Source organism: Hippoglossus hippoglossus, chromosome 7 (assembly GCF_009819705.1).
Source record: "Hippoglossus hippoglossus isolate fHipHip1 chromosome 7, fHipHip1.pri, whole genome shotgun sequence".
Lineage (NCBI taxonomy): Eukaryota > Metazoa > Chordata > Actinopteri > Pleuronectiformes > Pleuronectidae > Hippoglossus > Hippoglossus hippoglossus.
The window spans coordinates 14,279,921-14,298,139 of NC_047157.1; the positions used below are offsets into that span (position 1 = coordinate 14,279,921).

The 18,219-nt window shown below is 39.9% G+C and overlaps 1 protein-coding gene across 2 annotated transcripts in view; it reads right to left on the reverse strand.

The window, feature by feature from the left end:
- Window positions 1-14,618: 14,618 nt before the first annotated feature.
- cpne5a (copine Va) overlaps window positions 14,619-18,219 on the reverse strand; it is a 68,468-nt gene continuing 64,867 nt past the window's right edge. For both annotated transcript variants that reach the window (XM_034590725.1, XM_034590724.1), the window contains 3 exons: window positions 16,741-16,798; window positions 16,492-16,565; window positions 14,619-14,956 (listed from right to left, as the gene is read on the reverse strand). In XM_034590725.1, the coding sequence (XP_034446616.1) occupies window positions 14,768-14,956; window positions 16,492-16,565; window positions 16,741-16,798 (321 nt within the window). In that variant the 3' untranslated portion in view covers window positions 14,619-14,767. The remainder of the gene's footprint in view (window positions 14,957-16,491; window positions 16,566-16,740; window positions 16,799-18,219) is intronic.

Here is an 18,219-nt window from a genome sequence, read left to right on the forward strand (position 1 = left end):
ATTCCACCACTGATGATGACTCTACTGCCACGGCAGAGGAGTGCCACAGGGTTGAAGTTTAGGCCTGTGAGATGCTCCTTCTTATACATGACCAGGACGTAACGTGCTCTGTAGTGTCTCCAGATAATCAGTTTCACGTTGATGGATTGTTGTGGTTTGCCGATTTTGCGGTTTACATTATAGTCGGTCGTAATCTTTCTTGAAAGCACTGGGGGACGAACTCTTGTAGTACTGAGCCTTGCTGAATTGTAATCGAGAGAAAACAACACCCGAGACTGGATTTGCATTAAGATTCCTGCATATTTTACACAAGCCTGCGTATTTTCCCCCTCTGCATCCCAGCTCCGATGCTATTTTAAGGCAGTGCCCTTGCATTGCAAAAACAGAAAAACATGTTTGGGATGAAAATAATAATCTGGGAGGAAAGACTGCATTTTTCTTTTTTTTCCCCTTTGTTACACTTGGATTGAATACAAAGCCCTGGGACTGAGGCTAGGAAATTAAAGGAAATGGAGTGTCACATACCCCTACAAGCTTCACAGCAGGATATAAGGGCTGAGGTAATGGATTCCTCACACACACCATTACCTCAAAGTGGAAATCATGAGGATGCTGCTACCTGCAAGACCAAGCCCTGTTACCTACACTAAAACTGCCTATAGAAAACTCTCCCTTCCATTTCTATTGGGAATGTTGATCTGATTAATGTGGACATAAATTATCTCATCACGCAGATACAATTTTACACATACAAAGAAAGGCTGGCCAAAGTGTAAGGGAACAAAATGCCCCCAGACAGCCCCTGTGAGTCTTTGGATATTTCTCTTTTCTTCGTGTGCTGTAAAAAAGACAGGAGCGAAGGATCCAGCTGTGTAATTTATAGCTCTGTCGCAGCACAAGCTCTCAATAAATTCTTCAACTGTTGCTGGAGACAAAAAAACAAATTCAGTTTCCCTCAAGACCCACAAATAAAAAAAAGTTAATGCACGTGACAAGCTGGCACACCAAACTTCTGTTCTGAGTACCAAAGCACTAAATCACATGGAGTCCCAGATTGTTATTGGAGACTGGAGACTTTTTTTATTGCAGATTCGCCGCTGCTGTGGCAGAGTCGGGCTCCTTGTATCTGTGAACAGAGCGACAGCAGGATTTGTCAAGAGTCAAGATGTTAAAATGACTGTATTGTTGTTGGTTCTGTATTGTATATATAAATAACTCATTATTTTAACGAATATAATAGTATTAAATCAAGATATGCAGTGGTAAGCACTGTCGCCTCACAGCAGGAAGGTTCCTGGTTTGAATCCCAGTTCTTCCAGTGTGGAGTTTGCATGTTCTCCTCGTGTTTGCGTCGGTTTCCTCTGGGTACTGTGACTTCTTTCCTCACAGTCCCAAGACATGGCGGCACATTGAAGACACTAAACTGACTGTAGGTGTAAATGGTTGTTTGTTGTCCCTGTGATACACTGGCGACCTGTCCAAGGTTTATACCCCACCTCTCCACAATGTCAGCTGGGATTGACTCCAGCTAATCCCTGTGGGCCTCAAAGGATAAGCTTTTGATAATAGATGGATGGATTGTTATTGTTGCTTTTGTGTCACTAAGTCATTTAAGATGTGACCTGACTCGTGCTCGTGAATAAAAACAGCTGACTGTCCTTATTTTCATGTTTCTTTTGTGAAAATAACCTCATTCGGATTCAGTCTGCACTTTAACCTCGCAGACCAGTGATTTAAAATGGTTTTTTTTGTCCGACGTACCCTTTCAACACGTCTAGACGGACTAAAATACCTCAACACTGATAGATGCATGGCCTTCGAAGAATCCGTCAATAGTATTTCACCACAGACCACGAACAGCTTTTGCCATCAGGGTTTTCAAGCATTTATTAATTTGAGCCATCCGTGTTGACTGACTCAAGTCTGACTCACGGTCAAGGTGAAAGCGAAGGATCTCTTTGTGTCACCTTGGAAGGTTATTGCTTATTTTGATAATGAATATTTTTTGTTTTACATACAAGTATAGAGAGAAAATGTGCAATAAAAATAGCTTGCTAAAACCCAACAGCAAGGTCTTATTAAAATGAATAAAGTGTACAATTAAATTTACAAAGATGTGCTTGCAGTAACATGACCAAAAACTTAAAGAATTTATCATATTAAGATCTGCACCAACAAATGTGTAATCTTATTTTGTGTTTATTTACCCCTAATGCAATTATATTTATATGCAAATACTGTATTACCTCCAGGAGGTTATGTTTTCACCCCTGTCTTGAATGTTTGTTTGTGAGCAACGCACAAAAACTACTGGAGGGTCAACACAGGGCTTGGTGGGAGGAAGTGGTATACATCAGGGAAGAACCCATTAAATCTATCCGATCAGGAGTAGGAGCCAGGACTTTTTTATCACATTTCTTAACATTGCAAGATTTCATATTTTCTGATTAGATTTATACTGATTTCCCAGGGAATTCATGGATCTTGATGAAATAAATCAGATATATTTAGGAAACTGATGAGTGTGTGGTATTTGGTGCAGCTTGGTGCAGCTTGATTGAATTTAAGGGCTACTTTACATAAACTCATATATCTATTCTTAGTTCAGCTAATCTATCCAAGTCCCCAGGGGGTGCATGTACTGCTGGTGAATAGAATCTTCTCAAATACTTTTTTATTAGATAAAAATGAATAATTGCAAAAATGTTTTCATACAACTGAGCAGTCAGTGTGGGCGTTGGATCATAGAATCCCAGCTGACCTTGGGCGAGAGGTGTCCCCAGCTTATCAAGTGGGACATTTACACTCTCATTCATCTATGGTCCTTTTACTTTGGACTGTGGAGGAAACCCGAGGCACTGTTTGCAGGGAGGACATGCAAACACCACACAGAAAGGACCGAGCTAACCGGGGTTCGAAACCAGAACCCTTTTGTTGTCTTTCAACTAACAGTGCAGACCACTTTACCACTGTTCTACCCTGATTCACCTTCGCCAACTGCAGAAGTACCACTGAAGTACAAATACAACTTTACCATACACAGTACATGCATAGTATTTGTGTCACTTCAGCACCATGGACAGCACCAAGTGAAATCCATTACCATGAATCTTCCCTGAACAGAAAATCAACCTAAAACTATTCTAACCAATTCGTCTTCCAAATACATAAATAAATGTAGAAATACAGAAACAGCCTTTTTCATTGAAAACATATTTATTTTTCATTTATTTATGTATGTATTTATACTTATGTCGTTTTTTTCCCTCCTTCATACTCTGGGGAGTAAGCTGAGATGGAAAAAAATACCTGCAATGGATGTATTTTTTCGCAAGGTTAGATTTTGGACGTTTGAGAGAACAGTCCATCCATGATGCAGAAGGAGTCCTCCTCACCCCCAGCGAAGCACCACATCTCCGCTGTAAACCAAAGGCATCAACTTGACAGACCGCTTGTCTTGACACAGCTGAAACAAGAACTCTCCTGGAGGCAAAAACCAATGAGCAACGTTTCAGCCTTTTAACTCAGGCCCCAAAGAAAACCTGATTCCTTATTTCCTTTGCACTCTAAAGTCTCAAAACGCTGAGTTTGACGGTTTTCGGCGGCACTTCAAAGACAACAACTTCCTGACAGCGCTGTGTGGGAGACGAGAGGCGGCTCGGAGCTTAGCATGGGTGATAGCACAGGAGCAGTGTGAGTCCTTCAGCCAGCTGTGGCAGACAGTAATAAAGCAATTGGTTTCTGCACTTTGTAGGGATTTCTCTCAGTCCCCCTTTTGCCTGGTCTGTCGTAGAGAGTTGGAACGACAGAGCTGAACTGTGTCAAACCCACACAGCAGCAGAGGCTGTTATCTTTTTGCTCACAGTCAACTGCTATTTCTGCCAATGTTTTGGTGTGTGGGCGTGCACACACACACACACACACACACACACACATATGGCAATGTTATGTGTAATTGTGTGTCCTCAGAGGGGGTAACACAAGGCTGAGCAGGAGTGAGAGGGAGGGGAGTTATCACAGCAGTCACAAAACATCGCTGTTGACTGGAGAGAAGACAGAAAGGATGGATTTTGAGAGCAGAGGTTAAAAAGAAATTGGGACATTTCTATTTCCCACAATCCATCATTAAAAACAGATTTTTCAACTCTTAACCGCCGACCGGAGACGTATCAGTCGAGAAGGGTTGTCACTTCATCGTTAAACGTTGTTCGGGGGTTTTTCCGCATAGAACCAGCTTTTTGATTGTCAGTGGAAAACAACAGCGGCGCAGCCTGACAACAGTCGAAGCCATTCATCACAATCATTCACATCAAAAGAGCCGCAATCAGGCAGCCATGAATTCTCTATTTTCTCTTCATCCCAGGAGCAGTCATTCATCACTCCCTCTTTGTTAAGATCCCATAAGACCCCGGGAGGGAGTCTCTGGTTTACACAGGCCCACATCCAGCTATACTTGTGGATGACTGACAGGACATTGATTCCACATGGGGGGGCTCCTCCTCTCTCCTACTGTAGTCCTCATGCTCTCTCTTGCTGATGCTCCTCCTCGCCACACTCTTCCTCCCCCCCTGTGCTCTCTCTAATCCCCTTTTCTCCCTCGCTCCAGCCTCCCGCCCCCTCCTTCTGTCCTCTCTCCACCTGCCAGCTTCCCTTCCCTCTTCTCTCTCATCTTTAAAGTCTCCCCTCGCCTCTTTCCCCTTCATCGCCTCCTGTGCCTCCCGTGTATTTTCTCTTTAACTGCCTCTTCTCCTCCTTCTCCTCCTCCTCCAGCCACAAAGATTACAGACCTGGTTGAGAGTCGAGGAAGGTAATCTAAGGTGTACAGTAAACACATGCAGAGGGCACAGCCGAGAGAGCTGGATGTGATATCTAAAGGCCTGTGTGTGAAACCACCAACCTTCCCCCGCTTTTTTTCTTTTTCTTTATAGATCTCCAACTCCTTTTACTGCGTGACAAGGGCGGTCATACCAGGCATTGTGTGCACTTTTCAGTTTGCTGCTAAATGGCACAGATCAACCAGGGAACAGTTCTCAGCGCTGAGATGGTTTATAGCTGCTGGCAGCATCAGCACTCTGAGATGTAACAGCCGTTTGATTTGCGTGAGATGGAGTCAGTGTGGATATCGCACAGGTCTGAGGGGCTGTAGTGAAATGACTTGAGCGGGAGGCTATTACATATTTTATTTTACTGAAGGGAGCATAGTAAGATTTCTTTTCAATAATTCCACACCTTTACCTTAAATCCACCCTTGCCTGGTGAAATTATATGAAAAAAGATCTAAATATAAGAACATGTCAGTCTTTTGTGCAGGAGTTTATTTTATTATTTATAATGATATGGGTATATTTTGAGTGCATGGCCAATTTGACCACACGTCAAATCAATGACATAAGATGTCCATACCTAGAATGACAGACAGAAGCATTTTCTTATCTGACGTCGCTGACGGGAGGACAAACCTTCACAAACGTAAAATTAGTAATGTTAATGTTTGTTTGGGTTTATAGAAATACTGTGCTTAGGGTTAAATTTACTAAATTACTTAGCAGAGCTTCGTCATCATTTTGACAATAATGAACAAACGGTTCATGTTACGTAACAATCGATGTCATGCTGTAAAAGAAAAACATGAACTGAAAAGGGAAATGAAAAGCTGTCTCCCGTGTTCAATGTTTTATTCACCCATACATCCAAACCACTTCCTCATGTGAACTTTGTCACACTACAACTACATCATCTTCTTCCTCTGACACTCCCGTTATTATTTCTACAGCTGCGAGACGACACGTGAATGTTAACGTATATGGTTTTGGGACAATTTCCTGTCTCCATTTTGAAAACCCTCTATCAGCCAGAGCAACCAGGGCTCAAGGTAGCACTGTCACAACTTCAGGCAGCTCATAGTATTTTCATTGTCTGCTATCCTGTTTTCTGCTTTGCCATATACTAACTCGTTTCAGAACTCAGCCACTCCCCCCTGCTCTGCATCACCTCTTCCCACGGATTCCAATTACCTGACCTGCCCCACACCCGGACTCACCTGCTTTCCATCAGTCAATCACTCACTCAATATATATAGCGGCCCATTTCCTGTGTTCTGTGCCAGATTGTCTAGTGTGTTTTCCTAGCTTTCCAGCGTTATTTCTTGATTCTCTGCTCGGCCTGATTCCTGTTCTGACCTGCCTTCTTGGACCCTGGATTCCCTTTTTGCCAGCTCCCTATTGGTTTTGACCCCTGCTCGTCCATTAAACCTGAACTTTTGCTACTCCTAAAACCGCTCAAGTGTCGTGCTATCGGGTTCTCGTTTGCCTTTTTGCGCATCTGGACATTACTATCATTATTATGAGACGCTTGTGTGAAGCAACAACCACCTTCTTTCTCTTTAACTCTCAAATATGGATAAATTGTATAAATACAACATTTAATTCACCGGTTTGATCATTATCAAAAAACTGTAGAAAATATCCATGTCTAACACAGACATTCAGGTTATTGTCAACGATAAGAAAACCAGCAAATATTTATACATGATTTTTTATACACAATATTTACTGGTTATTTACCTACATAAACAATTAATTGATTATAGGATTGTTGCAAATTAATTTTCTGTCCTGTGAATAATTAATTCAGCTACTTGTTTAATCTCTGCAGGCAATTAAACCTGTATTGTTATTCAGTTTATTAGGTGCAGACTGGGCTATTTACCTTCTTCTCGTGCTGTGCTGTTTTGCACTGGCAAGTGCAATTAAATAAAATCACTAAACTATGCCTGACATTTTCAATTTCACTCTTGTTTTTGCCCATAATGGGAATGCATTTTTATGGGGAACAGGCTGTTCCAGGGAGAAGCAAACAGTAAACAAGTCTCCAGGAAGTAATGACATTCAGCACATTGGATTTTCAGCATCCTCAGACTGTGGATACTCTGCTCTTTTGTATTTTTTCCCCCTTTTCTTCCTATTTGTTGATGTTAATAATGTGGTCAGTCATTAGCTCTTGTTTTTTGAATTTATTTTATGTCAATTTTCATCATTTAAAATCAGAAGATGTGACATTTGTGATGTGATACACTTGATGTGATTCCAAACTTAATACATCTAAAGAATATCTAATAAAATATGAATAAGTGTTCTTCATTTTAAATAGAAAATGAACATGTCAACAAACATATGGCATCTCTTCTCAGCGAATGGGACACAATGATTAAGATGATTCATCACGATTACTTTCAATGTGCACGGCGAATCTCCAGCACATTATTTCATATGGGCTGTAATGGGCAACCGCCCACTGCTCCACTCTGGCTCCATTACAGTGCGCTGAAAACACATTCATTCATATCATATCATCCTTTATGGTAAACTAATGATGATTTATAGCCTATGCAAGGATGGCCAGTGACCGGTAGTGGTGAGTCCATTTGTGCTGTTGAGTAAGACCTGTGCTGTATCGGCCCCGAGGTGAGTTCATCGTGAGCAGCAGAGCGGAAAGGTTGCCGAAGAGAGCTACACCATTAGTGTGAGTGGTGCGGAGGGAGAAGCTGTAACGATGCCTCCCACTAACTCAAAATCCAAATGTGAAAAATCCGAATATATATTTTCAATTGACCTGAGCTCTCCAAATTGGTGAGTGTTGTCCTGCCCACCATCAGACATGAAGCAGCTCAGCTCGCTGCTGGAGAACCTGGAGTCTGGTGGAGGGCGGAGCTGGACCTGACACAACAGGAAGAGATCTGGTTCTGGTTGGTAATATGGAATAAAAAACATATTTGAAAAAAGTACAAAAATCCACCTTGAAGCTCCAGGTTAAGGTTTCATTTGTCATAATGATAATTTTTCGAGCACAAGGCTCTTCCTCAGACATTTGTAACTGTTGATCACACTGACTGCTGACCTCAGTAACTCACAAACACAAGCTTCGTTTGTTTAGGTTTCAAAACTGCACAGCAAATTTAATTGAGACCCAACTCGACAGCTTATGAGCTCCGCTGCTATGTTGTATCTTAATTTCTGTGCAAAAACCTTCCCACTCCTGTTTGCTGAATTATATTCAGGATTACCCAGCCCATATGTTTGTGTTTATTTTTGTTTGGATCTTTTTTTTCTTGGTTTTAATACCATTGACTCTCTTGGTGGAAGGAGCAGTCTCCCATTATGTCACTATCATGGTTTACTGGCATTTTCAGACTGGTCTTGGGAGTTCTGGTCTTTTTTTTTACTCTTGATTTGTTGGGTGCTTCATATTCAGTATTGTCCGTATGTTAGCAATAAAAGAAAATTGCATGGTTATTATTGTTCTTCCAATTTAAATTTACAAGCAGCCGCAAATTGTGTTTAGTTTTCATCTGTAGTTTTATTTGTTGATGCAGTCTAGATATTGAAATAAGCAGAAGCATTACCACACTGCCAACTGCCCAGAGAGACATTAATTCTGATGTGTCAACATTGTGAATGATCAAATATATTCAAAGAATTTGAAAATTCAGAATTAAAGGACAGTTTCCACAGAGCTGTAGATGATAAGACTGATACCACCCTCATGTCTGGAGGATAATTAGGAAGCTGGGTTAGTTTTGCTCAGCATGAAAACAGACAGAGAGAGAGAGAGGAGTCTCTGATAGTGATGACAGGACGGCAGGAGGTAATGTCATCTGGACAAGAAATAGTCCCATAATCTCTTGTAAAACCACAATTTGTGCTTTTTAATCTTTCATCTCTTTGTTAAAATGAAACACACATGATGTAACATGTCAATCATTGAGCTTTATAGATAAGAGATAGATTTTCATTAATCCTGAAAGAAATGGATGTGCCGTATCTCGCTCCAAAGGTACAATAACAAAGAATAATATAATAGTATAATAGGTAGGGTATAAAATTATCAAGTGTAATGAGGAGTAAGAGAGGACCAGTGTCTAAATATATAATAATACAAGTAATATTAGTTACAAAAGTATAAAAGTGTAAAAGAATAAACTAAAAATTAGACTATAAAAGGAATAGAAAAAGTAGTATTGTACAGCACAAATGTATTGCACATGATTTTAAATTAAACTTTGCACTTGATATAAATATAATTCTGTACATGAAAAGAATGGAAGTAAGGATATGGTAAATGAAATGATAAAAGTAATAATGCACATAAAGCACATATAATAAAAGAGATGTGAGGAGGTGGACTTTGTTACGTATAGAGAGAACCAGGATAAATCTGCTGTTCCCTTTGTTTCCACTGGTTTTATTGATTGTACAAATACGAGAGTCAATCCTCCCAGTGGACCTTTGGCCGTAGAGTGAACAAGTTTTCAACTAGTACTTTTAGTATCTCTGCTGTTTAGTACAAACCAAACTGAGAGTGTTTTTTTTCACTTTCTATTTCCGTTCAGAAAATATTGCCTGCCACAGGTCCAGAGTAAATTGGTGTAATTCGTTCTGAGCAGCAATTTCTCGTGAATGTCTTCTTTTCCTTTTCTTTGCATATTACACATGTGAAATGTTATATATATATATATATATATATATATAAGTAAGGTATAATTCTATGTCATTAGCTGTTGATTTTCTTCCTGTTTTCCAGTCACTGGTTATTGTTCGGGCAGTGGGTGGGTGGCTTGGGGAGGTGATGGCTCCGTCTTAAGCTGGTAATTTATGGCTCCAGCTGCTGTCTCCCTCTCCCCAGGTGGACAGCTTGATTTGTCGGCAGTGCATCTTATTATAGGGAGAAAAAACTGTTTCTAAGCGGAACACATTCTGTGAGAGGATGTAGCACTCACTGCTGATTGGACACCAGCCTCTCTAGGGATCTGTTGTGTGTATACAAACCATCTTGTTAAAAAAAAAAAAGGGAATAAAAATGAGATAAAAATCCCAAGTTAGCAGCATTTCTAATGTATGATGTATGAAAATGAGGGGGAAAAAAGGGAAATGTAGAGCAGAAAGCCGGATTTAAAGAGGAACTCCGTTGGTTTTTCACATCAAAGTCTGTTTACAGGTCTTGGGGAGTAAAGCTTTTTGTGGCTCCAGAGGGAGCTGGATGTTGCTGCTAAGTGGTCGAGACGGAACACTACAAGAAGAATACAAAAGGAAAACTGGGGGTGTGGGGTTGGAGTGAGTTTACCAGTCTGTCGTTTATCTCTGCCTGAGGCTGCACTGGATTAAGGCAAAACCAGCCGCAACTGGCATAACACCAGAATCTCTGACCAGACTCCAGGCTATCAGATTGCATTGTGGGTGATGTAATGAAATCACACTGAATAGATTCAAAAGTAATGTGTGTGGTTTTGTATGGAAGCAAAATCATTTCCATAATATTAAAATACTGTATAGTAGCAGCTGAAATTGAAACTAAAATTGTCCAATGTAAGTCGCTGGTGTTGAAATTGCATTAATTCTACTACACTAAAATATTTCACTTTAAAACCGTATTTCTGAATTCATGTGGACAGAATTTAATTTAGCAAAATCCTCAATAGTCAACTTCCAGCTGTGCAACTTCAAAAACCATGTGCCAAATGTTCAAAGTTGCTCTTTGTCAATATGAATGTGTTCACAGTTTTGTGCAGCACAACAGATTCAGTGGTATTTGAACTTCAACACTCAGTTGTTGTGGTGAAGGATTATAACCTTCAATTTGCTGCTCCCCATGGCTCCACGGAGCTTTAGAAGGAATTTCAACTCATTATTTAGTTGCCCGGCACAAATCTTTATTGTTTTAGTTGACTCTCACTGGTCTCATAGTGTTGTCCTCGCCTGCAGCAAGGAGAGAAATGATCTAAAAACCCAGTTCACGCTGCCGGCTCAGCACCACACAGCTCACAGACAGTTTTTTTATTTCCATTTTTCCTCAGGTGTTGGTGGAGAGGTAAAAGAGAGTGACTATTCTACTCATATTCATTAGGTGGCCAGAAACAAGACACTAATAAATCAGATATTACGCTTGAAGGTGTAAATAATCAACTGTTTGCTAACACATTCAGCATTTGTGTACATTCAAAAATGTGAATGTTTCCCCTGACATTATCCCTGAACCCCTTGAAAATGTTCACTGTGATGATATGTCAGGAGTTTTTCTTGTGGAAGAAATTACTCTTCTTCCATCTTACTTGTGATCAAACACACACACACAAAAAAAATAAACATCTTGCATTCTGCCAAAGTTGTCAATATTTTATTAATCTTCAGTTAAGGCAATCCATTACAAAGCATTTCACAAACCACAGTATGACGACAATATCATGTCCAACACCTGGTTTGGAAATTATTCAGCATGCACGTCAGAGACCAAGAGAGGTATGTAAACAACCTGGGATAAAACAGGAGTAGTGGCAAGAACAACCCATACAGTACTGTATGTGTCTCATAGGAACAGAATGGAGAGAACCCAGAGATACAACATGCGAGAAGTGGCTGACATCTCTAATTAACAAACCAAGCACATGGCAGATGCACTAATCAGGTGAAATGAAGGCGGACTACCACACTTCCTGCCGTTTTGGCACAAACATGCACATTGTCTAAGGAGGCAAAGTTCATCCAAACAGATTTGGCACTGAATAGTCTTCATAGGGGCCTTATGTACATAATTAGTGTTCAGCCTCAAAGAAAATTCAAAATGCAGGGATAATCCAAACCTTTTCCACGGAGAGAAAAGAAATAGTTGTATTGTTGGAAAAAACTTATTTTTGAGTGAAAAACATAATAATTGAATGCTTCACAATTGCATAAGTGTCATTGCTGTGCTCATTTCATATTTATTATTTTCTATAGAGGGAAGCAGATTTTTGAGGGTGCTAGTATTCAATGTAACAGGCCTCAGGGAGTAAAAAGACGATAGCTTGTTGTAATCTGAGCCGAACAGCCCAAAAAATGAAATTTTGTCCAACTTTAAGTGATTTTCAATTAGCATTAATTTCACAACTATCAATCAAATTGTATTTGTGCTATGTGTGCACACAACATACAACCCCCCCCCCCCCACACCCCATATGTTTCATTTGCTCTTTTCTCACAGTCATTTGCAATCTCACTCAATTTATGAGCTGCATGCTGACTCGGACTTAAAGGGCATCACGCCTGCCGAATGATAAACTTTAACAGGTTTTTCTGAGTAATGAATACCTTATAATTGTCTTGAAACAAAACAAAAAGTGAAAATAATTAAAATCACTTTGAAAAGTAGAATTTTGCGAAGTACATACATCACATATATATATTTGAATGATATTTAAGCTCGTATAATTCATAATAATTATTTAACTATATTTAATTACAAACATATTAAAAGTATAATAATTATTTATTTTTGGCTTGAATGGCTTTCCGTAGAGGTATACTGGTATTTATGAGTGTCGTGTCACGAAACTTAACGGCCTCATTTGGCAGCAGATTAAACGCTGCTTTGTCTTTTGAGGGGGGAAATGTCATCAGTAATAAAAAATTAAAAACAATTAAAAAGGAAGAAATATGGAGCCGGGCCTGTGACAGAGAAGTTCACTGCCACCGGAGTGTAAAGCAGTCAGAGGATGTGAAATGGCTCACGAAGCTCATAAAGCAACATGAATTACATAAACACAAAAGTACAACAGCAGTGAGAAAAACGTATATGTAAGAGCTCCACGTTCTCAGAGAACAAATCTTTGTAAACCTTAGTTCTCCAGCATCATTCAAGAAAACTCTTTATAGGTCTGTAAAAATGGGATAAACCCAACGAATCAAAAATAAACTCGTTTCTTTCCATGAATGTTTACTTTCTCCTCGAGGCAATGTAAATAGCCACAGTTCAATTGTAAACAAGTCTTGACTTTGAATATTGTACAAGGCTCAGCGACACTGTTAATTTTCATCACTTCAAAGATCATTAGCGAAGAGCTGTAAATACAAAAAGCCCACGACACTGGTGGAGACAGTGTGTGTCAGTCACTGAGGCTGTAATCGTCTTAATTTTGCAACAGTTTTATTGTCGCTGACATTTTCTGTGTGCACATCTTGAACATGAGACCTGCTGCTGCCGGCAGAATAACACCTGGGTCAGTGAATTTGGATATGTTTCCATATAATAGGCACATTTGGATCGAGTTATTGAGTGACAGATATTAGTGAATATAATGGCCATTAGAGATAACAGACACGTACACAATGGATGTAACTGTCTTGAAAATATTTAGGTACAGTCAGTTAAAAGAAATTCAGTGAACAAACGTGAAAATATCGACTTGAATTAAGTCATAAAATAAAACAGTGACATTGTGTCGTAGGTATTGAAATGGTATCCCAGTGTTTTGCTATTAAATGGGCTTGTGAGCATTAGTGTAAAAGAATATTATCTGGGAACATTCAAAGTTAATTTGAAAACGTGAGACGCCGACTGAATCACAAAAGATGGAATTGTGACTGTTCTTGTTTTTGTGCAATCACTTTAGATCCAATTAAAAAAAACATTCAACGCCCGAATATCTCAAACTTTGTGGCGAGATATGTGATTGATCAGTTTTCATTCTGGCGAAACAAACCAGTTTAACGGGGGAGGAAAGTGGGTATTAGTTGATATCAGTCTTTCAAAAGTTTGTTTGTGGGGTCTTTTGAAAATGCAGAGCAAAATCCCAGACAATAAACCACAACAAATATAATGGAAAGAAACACAAATAGAGATGTAACAAATGAGATCGGGCAGCATGACTTAAGCTGTGTAATTTAAGACTGTGCACACTAACAAGGAGAGAAAGTGAGTGCTCTGAATTATGCATCAAATTTTCTGTAAAAATACTTTTCTGGGATAAATATGAGTTCATCTAAATACATCTGTATAATAGTGTTATTATGAATATACTTTAAAATGCGTTAAAATGATAGTGGAAGACTATGTGAAAGCTGCATTGAAAACTCAACGTGGGGTCCTTTCCATTATTTTCATTGTGGTAGCTGCTAAAATAGTGGTTTTATCAGCTTATTAACATTACAACCTTTGTGCTTTTCATTTGGACAGTAACTAGTGCATTCTGTTTGTATAAACATTAGAAATACATATAAGACATGGCGCTGGGAAATTAGTGTGGCAGCAGCTCACAGCGGGTCCTCTACATTACAGCTTGCAATCAAAAATCATCCATCAGTGAAAATGGTCCATAAACTGCTGAATAGGTTTCATCTCATGCTTTTATATTACAGTCTTTATCAAAGTAGAAATGGGTTGGGTTTTTTTGATGGAAAACGACGAGGGAAATACGACTCTAATGCCCGCCCTTCAAACCCCCCCCCCCCCAAAGGAATAAATTATTTCTGCAATAAATAAATAAATTCATTAGTACACACACAATCTCCTAGTTTCACACACATCAACTCCAAAAGGTATCACAAACATGATACACACTGGCACATTCTAATATATTTATGCCTTCAAACAGGCCCTCTCTACGGGTTTACTTGCTATCCATTACATCACCACTTTGACAGGTTTGACAGCAAATGACTAAAACCTCCTTTTTTTCCACCGGGCTCCCCTCAGCGCTCTCATCCTCAAGCACTGAGAGAGGAGCGAAACCTCCCCAATCATCAGCCGGCTCCCCCCAGAACACTCTCATTGCTCCAGATCAAAATGGAGTCTCATCGCGTTTTTTGTTTAGCTGTTTCAATATCTACGAAAGGGCCTCGGAAAGCATTTCCATCTTCCCCCTTAAAAGGACGGTTGTTGTTGGAGGCGGGTTCCAATCGATCCTGATCACACCCTACCCCAGCTACACTACTGTAAAGTGTGTGTGTGTGGGGGGGGCTCAGACAGGGTTTGTCTGGGAGTTGTCGTCGGGGGAGTAAACTGGTGGGACGGTGTTGGGTTTGATGCCTCTGCTCTTCATGTAGGAGATGAGCTGGTCGGGGATCTCAGCCAGCACGTCTTTAGCCAACCTCGCCATGCTCAGCACATGGTTGCCTGTGCGGTCCATGTAGTCTCTGAACGGGACAAACTGGGGTGACACGAGAGAGAAAGGCGTGACTTCAGGAAAAGTAACGTATCTGCAGTTGTGTGTTGGGATTAAAGGTTCCTTTACACCTTCAGACTTTAGACCACTGGACCAGAATTCAGATTGACCAAAAGAGGTGCTCTCTGTCTGGATCAAATTAATCTCGGTCCAGTTTGTTTGCAATGTGACATTTGTTTGGGATGGTTTTGACGTTTGGACCAATTGCAGGCAGTTGAGACAGCATTAAACAGTAGAAGAAGAAAAAGAAGCAGATTGCGGCTCGCCGGATTGCAGAGTCTTCACCTCAGACAATATATAGTTTGATATTAATAAAATGTTCCTATTATTATCATGATATCATAATGATGGCAATACCATAATGATTCTACAGTGGGGACTAAATCAAAGAAGTAAACACTTTAACAAAGACCTTGGTTTCGACCTTGGTCTGGACAAAACGCCTTCAGTCTAAGTTTTGACTTTAATTAGCTGATGTTACTCTACACTTCCCTAACATGTTGTTGTTCCGTTATTATATTCAACACATTTCTGTGCTTACATTCTTTCATTAACTTACTTATATACAATGCTGCGGGCTACACACCTACTTAAATAACCTAAGTAACATCTAAATATCTTCCATGTGACCTTTATACCCATCATTAAATATATGAGACAAAAACCGCACAGCTGCAGTGTGTATGTTGTGTCTTTCTCCAGTAAATTGAAGGTTTGCAGTGTAAATGACTCAGCACCATTTGAGTCTTCAACTTTCTCAATGTCATCTCCACCCTCAACAAATCCTCGAACAAACACCCCGAGCTGATGACTCACACTATTTGCTGTCACTACATGGTTGCTCTGTAGTCACTGCCACCCGACACGTAGTTCAATATTTGAGGAGAAGCTTACTAGGGGATATATACGCTCCGTAATTATTCCACAACCCCTTAACTGACAACTGTAAATCAAGCTTTAGAATATCACCAGTAGTGGGGCCATAAATGTAAATGAATGTTGAGTATGTTGTGTTTTGTTGGCAGTAAAGGAGAAGTGGAGAAGTCACTAAAATCGGAGGTTTACTCTCGTTTGAGTGTGAATGTGTCAATGTGAGTTTGCATAAATCTTCTACTTTTGATGGTGAGTATTTAAGTTGGGAAAGGTTTTACATTTTAGCCTCAGTAAGAGAGGCAGAGAAAAGGAAGATGCAAAATAAGAGCAAAGGAGCAAAAAGGACAAGGAGTGTTTATGCATTAGTTTCTGACGGGCAGTGGAAAGAAAAAACTGATGGGGAGACCAGTTTGGAAAGTGCTCATTCAATGGGGAAACGGTTTGGGAAATGGCATCATCACTGGTATTTAATATTACATGTGCAAAATAATTTGAATAATTACCTTAGTACCACAGCATATTTAAAGACCATGTATTTTCAAACAAACAACACTTCTACAAACAAAAATGTCCAGTAATGATCACAGATGTTGACACAAACAAACCTTTCATTCACTTCAAAATCCAAACGTTAGAAAACGTCTCACCTGTACAATGTCTCTTTCTGCCAACTTCCCTCGTGAGGAGATCCTGATGTCGTCACCGTCCAGCTCCACCATGGCTACAGATAAAAGATGTTTTTTGAAAGAATTATCTCTGGTGTGTCTTCATATCCAAAGGGCACACATTAAAATTTCTGTCATACTGTCAATTGAATAATGTTACAGAAGCTGTGTGTTTGAATAAACCACATTTTTCATCAGGCAATTTTCCCACAGAGAACTTATTTTTCTCACCATCAAACTCCGCTTGACCGACTCCGACAATGATGATAGACATGGGGAGTTTAGCTGCCTGTCATGAACAAGAAAACAGTCCGTTGTCATTCACATACCTGGAAGAACACAAACTGTGTTTTCCTGGAGTTTTTACTCAGAGCATTGATGGGTTAAATCTCCAATTATTTGTGTTGTTCCACCATTTCAATTTTCATCCCGCAGTGTCAGTATTAATCTGCAAGCACATTTCTCCGGAGATTAAAATAATAATGAACAAAACAAAACAAGATAAAAAGAAATGAGACAGAGCAGAGCATCATTACTGGATTGTGTTTCACATCCCATTGTGTTGCACAGTTAAGGTTTCCTAAAGACGGAGAGACAATGCAAAATACATTTTACAACAGCCACCACACTACACAATGTTTCACCTTACTACTACACAGTGTTCACGTTGTAAAGGCTGCTTTGACAGTGCAGAATACCAAAGAGTTAAAGTGCATAAGCTTCCACAGTCTTCTTGTACATGATGTTCCAAACGGTTAAGATCACACGTACATACATATAGACTCAAATGCTGTTTTCATAAAACACGATTCCTTCATCCTACACACTTGCATCACACATTAACATTATTTATTAATTGTGTTTGCTTATATAAATATTTCAAATGCTGTCACAGTCAGAACAAGAGATCTGTGTGTCCTCATCACCTCCGATTGAAAAAAGAAAACCCAAATTGACGTAATACAGTTGATCTTTGGCGGTTCCTCCGCTGCACGAGTCTGACCACAGTCCCGATGTGGAGAATGTGGAAGCTCAGGCATGAATGAATGATATGAGCTGGTGGTGGAAATGCATTTACTGTACAGGGGTAAAAGTGGGTCAGCTTTCCTGGAAAAAAACCCTGAGGGGGAGGCCTGACACAGATAGGAGCAAACAGACTGAGGAGGACCACCCTCTCCATGCTCTCCATCATTATTCTCCCTCCATCCCATTCCCTCTTTCCCTCCACTGGGCTCATTCCCCATAACCTTACATTTTGCTCTTCACACAAGAATACATGCCGACTGTTTGCCCCTCTGCAGCAACAGAAACCCCCACAGGTACATAGCTATGATTGCCAGATCCGATTCTGTATCCAGAACTGAATTATTCAGTCTACACCATTTATTACTTTGCCTGTATAGTAAAGTCACTCAGGGGATCTCGCTTCATCAGCCTGTCTGAACACATACTTCGTCCTGTCACTGCACAGAACCACAACAAACATACAAAGGCTGACAGCAGATGACTGAACTCATGGGGACACTTTTTTTTTTACAATTAAGGACTATGATAACTTTTAAGGAGGATTGGCAGTAGAATAATTGCTGTACATTTCCAGTACACATGCTGACACTTTAATATCCTGTATGTTCAGAATTGTTCATGTAATTTAACTCCTAAAAATCTTCAGACACTGTTTTCTATGGCAGCACTGCTCCATCAAAGTGA